The sequence below is a fragment of the Sinocyclocheilus rhinocerous genome, unplaced genomic scaffold (genome assembly GCF_001515625.1).
Source record: "Sinocyclocheilus rhinocerous isolate Xijiao unplaced genomic scaffold, SAMN03320098_v1.1 scaffold631, whole genome shotgun sequence".
NCBI lineage: Eukaryota > Metazoa > Chordata > Actinopteri > Cypriniformes > Cyprinidae > Sinocyclocheilus > Sinocyclocheilus rhinocerous.
The window spans coordinates 176,236-183,061 of record NW_015656501.1 but is presented as its reverse complement, the minus strand read 5'-3'; the positions used below and the strand labels follow the sequence as shown (position 1 = coordinate 183,061).

General features: G+C 37.9%; 2 protein-coding genes across 4 annotated transcripts in view; both read left to right on the top strand.

The window, feature by feature from the left end:
• LOC107720112 (COMM domain-containing protein 6-like) overlaps nucleotides 1–3,719 on the top strand; it is a 7,341-nt gene extending 3,622 nt beyond the window's left edge. Inside the window, exons 2-7 of the mRNA XM_016527719.1 lie at nucleotides 874–932; nucleotides 1,115–1,180; nucleotides 1,280–1,356; nucleotides 2,735–2,903; nucleotides 2,994–3,146; nucleotides 3,242–3,719. Coding sequence (XP_016383205.1) covers nucleotides 874–932; nucleotides 1,115–1,180; nucleotides 1,280–1,356; nucleotides 2,735–2,903; nucleotides 2,994–3,146; nucleotides 3,242–3,292 — 575 coding nt within the window. The 3' untranslated portion in view covers nucleotides 3,293–3,719. The remainder of the gene's footprint in view (nucleotides 1–873; nucleotides 933–1,114; nucleotides 1,181–1,279; nucleotides 1,357–2,734; nucleotides 2,904–2,993; nucleotides 3,147–3,241) is intronic.
• Nucleotides 3,720–5,505: 1,786 nt separating this feature from the next.
• The window catches only part of LOC107720111 (TBC1 domain family member 4-like), a 33,065-nt gene continuing 31,744 nt past the window's right edge, over nucleotides 5,506–6,826 (top strand). For all 3 annotated transcript variants that reach the window (XM_016527716.1, XM_016527718.1, XM_016527717.1), the window contains exon 1: nucleotides 5,506–6,536. In XM_016527716.1, the coding sequence (XP_016383202.1) occupies nucleotides 6,135–6,536 (402 nt within the window). In that variant the 5' untranslated portion in view covers nucleotides 5,506–6,134. The remainder of the gene's footprint in view (nucleotides 6,537–6,826) is intronic.

The following is a 6,826-nucleotide window of genomic DNA, read 5'->3' as shown; positions in this document are numbered from 1 at the left end:
AGCATTCAAATGCTTTCTCGCACTGTTCCACAGCAACAAACTTGTCCAAACTAAGCACACATTTTAAAACGAATGAAATCAGTAATAATGGCATTTATTGATTAGTATCCTAGCATTCATTTAGCGTTGTAATATACATGCATGTTCTGTAAAGCTGCAGTGAAACGATATGTATTGTGAAAAGCGCTGTACAAATAAATATGAAAATGAATATTTGCGTAGATATACATGACCCAGCAATGCAAGTGAAATGTCCATTAAAAACCTCCCCGGGCATCTTGGCGACAAACCATGATAAGTACGTAAGTGACTGTTTGTCTTGCTTCAGTTTAACCAAACATAAAACGGATGTCATCCATTGTACGAACAAATGATCCCAACCTTTCCGTTAAGGAGTTAATTGCATCTAGACTGCGATATGCATTTACCGTCATCTCTCGTGCACACGCACGCACGCAGCATCAATCAGAGCCGTCCGGAAGACTACTTTTAAATTTCTTTGTAAGTTTGCGCCTCAGTCATATTTAAAGGGTAATTCCAATAACCGTTTATTTAAAAAAAATTGAATACCGCAACTGTTGCGTTTCGTTAGACTTAAAAAGTACACGATTGTTTTGACAGATCTGAGATTTAAAAATGGCGCTACCGGAAATGCTTCAGTACTAGACTTGCGCAGTAGCGTTCCAACGCCTTTGTTATTGTTTACGTCTTTGAAATGGTCTATATACAGATATTAATATATATTTTATATAAATCATATGCAGTATAATACTGGGTGGTTTTCTGCATAGAACATAATACATCGATATGTCCTAACATTAATAAATGATATAATCCTGATTAGCGGTGACATTTTGTATTTATTTATTGCAGGTGTGGATGGTGTGGTCGAAAAAATCGAAAAACTCCCCATAGACTTGTTTGCAGAAACGGTAAGATGTGTCATTACATTCTGGTCATGTACAAAGGGAAGAAAAGCATTACACGTTTGTGCTAAGAAAAATGCAACACGTCACACTTACAGATCATTTTGACATATTATCATAGTTATTTACTGAATGTCCTATTTTTAAGTGTTTATGACTGTTCTGATACTCGTCTTTTCTTTTTCCAGCTTCAGTCAATCCTGGTTCATCTTCAGGATCAGAACAGAGCAGTAGATTTGATTGAAACCTGTGATGCAAGTTCACAAAATTAAATCCCTGTAAATATACTGTAAATTAAGCATGCATGTACCTGCTTTTTATGTCTTTGCAATGTTTTTATTTCCCTAACACAGAAATTTCAAAGAGCTGGGATAAACCTTGATCAGAAAACTGTTCAAGATATTATAAGACTCATGTCATACTATTTTAGGTACAGTATTATTTTTTTGAGGACAAAACGTCATTAAAGTAAATGTATGTGGATTAAAAATAGGGTGACCATATTTTAGTTTTCCAAAAAGAGGACAGTGGGTGCGGGTGGGGCGAAGCGGGGGGCTGGGGTGTGGTTGTTTGGTGATTAAAGTAATGCAGAAAGTGCCCTATGTAGCACAATCCCAAATATCAAAACTCAAAATATGTCATTTTCATACCTGAAATAGATATTTTACAGTCACTGTTATGCGTATTGATCATAAACACAGCTAAAAAGCATCCTACCAGTGGCCCTCCTTCACAAAACTTAACATCTAGCACAGTTTTATCATAGGTAGAATCAGGGCCGTAGCTGGGGTTTGCGGGGCCCCGGTGCAGGTTGTACCCATGGGCCCTGTTTTAAACAATGTTTAGTTTTTTCAAGTTTGTAGGTATTCAGGTACAGAAACCGAATAATCAAATGTAAAATAGCACTGCATAGTCTTCACTGTATAAATTAAATATAGATTAGTTCTTGTAAAAACTAAACATTTATTCAGTCAAGAGCAGTGAGTGATTTTCTTGGATTAACATTAAGGACACCGACACAGCCGTGGGCCCCTCGTCACCACCTTTCACCCCAGTAGTGACGGCTCTGGGTAGAATGCAAAATGTTTCAATACAAGCATTTCAGTCAAATGTAATTTTTGCAACATTTCAAACATTTAACCCAAGGGGGAAATCAATCCATGGCAACAGTTTAAAAGTAGCCCAATTCCATGGGGAAAAATGCGGACTTGACAACCCTGCATCCAACACGAGCTGCAGGAGTCAGATTTCACTGATCACGGGTTGAGAGGAGAGATTGCTGACAGACCATGCTGGAGGATTTGCTGCTCAACAGATCCCGAGCTCATTGACAAATATCTGATCTTCCTTTACAAAGAGCGCGTGTGATCGTGAAAGTGAACAGCAAGAGTTCATTCAACAGAGATTTAAATACTCCGCATATTGATGGCGGCTCCCTGATGCGTGAAAATCATATGCAATGTTAGAATGTTTGCGGGAGCGGGCGATAATGTTCAGAAATTCAGCGGGAGTGGGATTATGAAAACAGTCCCTTGCAGAGCTCTAATACAAAAACACACACGATGAATGACGACTGTAGAAAGCAAATGCCGAATCCCGGACATTTTGGGCGATTTAGAAATCCCGGCCGGACGCATTTTTTAGGTCCTAAAAGAGGACATGTCCGGGAAAAAGAGGACGTATGGTCACCCTATAAAAAGGCTTAATTAAACCCCCCCTTTGCATACACATCTCTGGAACGTGTCGATTTGTCTTGTTTGATATGTGTGTGTTGTGTTTCAATTTATGATAAATGTTTACTTAAACAGGTTAGCTGCAAAGAGCAATCTCAGTGCGGATGTATTGGTCAGTAAATTGACTGAAAGCAACAGTAATTGGTCCAAACCAACCCTACAGTTGGTGCACCAGCTTTGGACTGAGCATGCTTCTCTTCTACATGCACATCAGGAGGTCCTGACAATGGCTAGTATTGGACACGTGTGTCACATGATTCTTGTTTACAGTATAAACATCGGTCAACTACTGTTCTCTGTCAGGTTGTTGATATCAAAGCTTCTTCACTCTTAGCTTGTAGATATCCAGTGGAAGCTTGGAATGGCAGTGAGCTCAGATACCTGCCGATCCCTCAACTCCCCGTTCATCTCTGTTCTGATGAAAATCGCAGACACTTCAGGGGAGATGTCATATAAATCTTTTGAGATGACAGTTCAGCAGTTTCAGGTATGGAAGTATGCATTTTCCTAATTTAATTCAACTGTCTGAAGTGTCTGAACTGCTGCAATTAATCATTCTCTTTCTGTTATTTTGTCCCTCAGAACTTCTACAGGCAGTTCAAGGAAATGGCCTCTGTTTTAGAGACTGTTTAATCTTTTTCTGCATGTAATTTTTACAGCAGTGATTGTGAACCATTTTGTCTATGACCAAATATTGACTTTTAAGTACAGTATTTAACAGTTTAACAACGTAAATTTTGTTGAATTTTGCACCGACCTTTTATTTTTGTTCTACTGTTACAGTAGCTACAAGGTTAAAATTGTATTTTATCATAATAAATAATGGTATTCTTAGAAAATGTTAGATTTCCTGTTTTTCCCCCTCTGTGGGTCATCATAAATTTCCATTTATCATTTATCGATCTTCATTATTGTCTTTAGTGCCTTTAGGAACCATGAATTTTGTCCCTGTTACACCTCTAATTGTTTTTCCACTATCAAAGGACAAATAACACTTATGAGATGCTCAAGAACATGAATTTCTTTAGAGTGGAAAACACTCTTTTTCATTAATAAAATCATTCACTGAATTAATATTTTGTATTTTGTTTCTAGTCCTTTTCAATGTGTTGCACCTGATCACAATGCTTAACAGTTGGGATGATGTTGGATTTGGTTTTGTCCAAAATTCGATAAGATGACCTGATTTTTGTAGTGTCTGGCTTCTGCCTTTTTAAATTAAAAAAAAATCTGATTTTAGCAGCTCTGTTGACTTCACTGCAGGGCTGATCTGCTGTTTTTTGTTTGGGCTGAAAGATCCCATTTAAATATATTTGAATTTTCTTTTTGTAACACAGCAGCGAAAGAGAGAAAAAATCCAAGGGTGCTGAATACTTTCTGAATGCCTGAAACCCGTGCCTAGAAAGAAACTCTTACAGGCTGTATATGATGATGGGCTACAGTAGGTCACTGACGGGTTACATTTAAATGTATCTCATGCTCATCTATTTCTGGGAGTGGTGCTTCTTATTTAGCATCTTGTTTTAAGCTGGGCACTTGCTAAACACTCGAAGACAACAACAGTAACATGAGAGAACTCTTTAAAAAAGTGTTTTCATTTCTATTTAATTCAACAGCTTATTCTTTCATGAAAACATACATAAAAATTATGCAAACTATTATGCAGGTGCTCAGTTGGCCTGAATTTCTGAATCTGATATCTCATAATTTAATTTTTCAATCGTTATATTTAATAAAAGGTATTAACTTGAATGAACATACTTAATACTTAAAAATAATGGTTACAGAGGTTCAAATGACAGAAGATGTTTCTCCAGTATACAATATAGTATGTATACTGTGTGCAGTATGCTGTATCCCACAAAGCAACTTGCTTGACCTCCAGTTTGACTAATTAACTGGATTTAAATCCAGAGGTCACTGTTTGGCTGGCTGCTTCTGCTGGTAGATCTATATATGAGTAAAAGCAAGTTTCTCCACTAATGGTCATTACAAGTAGTTTTATTTTCAGGTTAAATAAAAATGACAATAAAAGCATTATTTAAAATAGCTCTTAGGAGCGTTAAATAATGTGTTAAAGGTTTTTCTTTGTCTGGTGTCAGGTTTTCTACAAAAGTAATTGATAACATGATATTTACAGCTTGAAAAGAATTGTCTCTTTAAGTGAGAGCTTGTGATAGCAACATCCAGGTTGTGTACTTCTAAATAGCATACTACTCTTACTATTTCTACAGTATACTACTAATTCTATAGAATATTATTGCAGAAATAGTAAGAGCAGTGGTAGCATGTTTTTTTAATTCAGCCACTGTCGTTGAATTAAAGGGTTCATAGTTTACATTATACTACATACTAGCCTATATGCAGTATGTTAGTATTTGATTCGAAATATGTCCACAGCATTTCATCAAAATCAATTATAGCTTTGAGAGACATCAGAGGGCGCCGTTGAGTATTGTATCTTTTTTTTTTTTTTTTAAATCGTCAAATGCATATTCTTTGATATATTAATAACAGTATTTCTTGGCCAAAATAATGATTTGATGGATGTTACTGTTTACTTGTTTGCTGTTTCATGAATTGCTTTGTGTTTCATACTTGTGTTCATGTTTAATGGCAATTTCCATATTCACAACCGGGGCATGTTGTCACAAAAAGTCAGCCCATGGGCAATAAACAGTGTATAATAGCTTTTTGTAGGATATAAAGAAGTTGACTTTCAAAAATATTATATTCACTGGATTAAAAAGTGTAAAAACTAGCTCTAACGCGTTAACTATTAATATACCCTAAGCATAAATAGAGTTGACTTGCTTTCCTCAGTCAGGACAGTGCCGTGTGTTTCCTGAAGACAGGGGAGCCAGAGCTCCACACATAACACACACACACGCTCAAGTGAACGCCTCTCCTATGGCTGCTGCGGCCACGCCTCCTGGAACAACAGCACTCTGTTTTCCAACGCCGTAAAATGATACAATAACGACTGAAAAGTGATGTGCAACGACTTTAAAGGACCCCAGCTGATCTGCAACTTCACACGTCTGTCCGCTGCGACGTCCACAATCCGAAGCGCTGGGACTCGAGAAATCTGCAGGAATCAAACGCGCTTCCTTCAAGCAGTTGTGTATTGATACACTCACGCGAATCGTCTAACTTTATATATGGATTATTCGAGCCCTCAGACCCTTTGAATGGATATTTTTTTATCTTTAAACAGTGATCTGACATTGGAATAAAAGCTAAAATCCTCGCAGAATCTTAAAAGCCATTATTATTGTACTTAAGCTCTCCGGGACACACGATCCTTGCGCACTTCTGACTAAAGCGTGAGTGATCCATGTACCATTAACGCGCCAGGAGATGTTTCCAGCTGCTTTCACACAATACTGACCCGTGCATGTATTTATTTAGGCATTTAGTGATATAAAGGCACTGAGTTGTTGCATAAAGCAACTAAAGTCTTTGTCCCGGAGAGATGGAGGGACAGGATGGCAAAGGGAATAATGACAGTAATCAAAAGGCAGACAAGAGGTTTGCTCTTTGGTACATGGGCTGGTCATCTCTGGACAGGCGGTCCACGCTGCCCATGCTGCCCTGGCTGGTGGCGGAGATCCGGAGGAAAAGTGAGAAGAACGAGTCCGGTCCCGCACAGGCCAGAGAAGTTCAGCTGTATCTCTCGCCCCCTCTGATCCGCTGCGTGCCCGCGAACAGCAGCAACCCGTCCGTGTTTATATTCGAGCACAAAGCACAGTTTATATCCAGGTTTATTCACAATAGCCATGACCTGTCTTATTTTGCCTACCTTATCAGAAGTCAACCCGATAACCCAGAGTCTGAGATGGCATGCCATGTGTTCAAAGCATGTGATCCAAACCAGGTATGTAAGGCCACGCACTCATTCAGCTGTTCAGTCTGTTGAATATATTGATCAAAAACACAGTTATAGTTTATGAATCAACCTTTTCTGGGGTTTGGATTAGAGTCTATCTATCTATCTATCTATCTATCTATCTATACCCTGCACCATGACAAAGTTAAGCGGCAAATTACTATCATTGTTTTGTTCAAGAATTTTTTTAGAGGGTCACATGTACATAGACAAAATAGCAGTATGATGCATGGCGTGTATATATATATATATATATATATATATATATATATATAAAC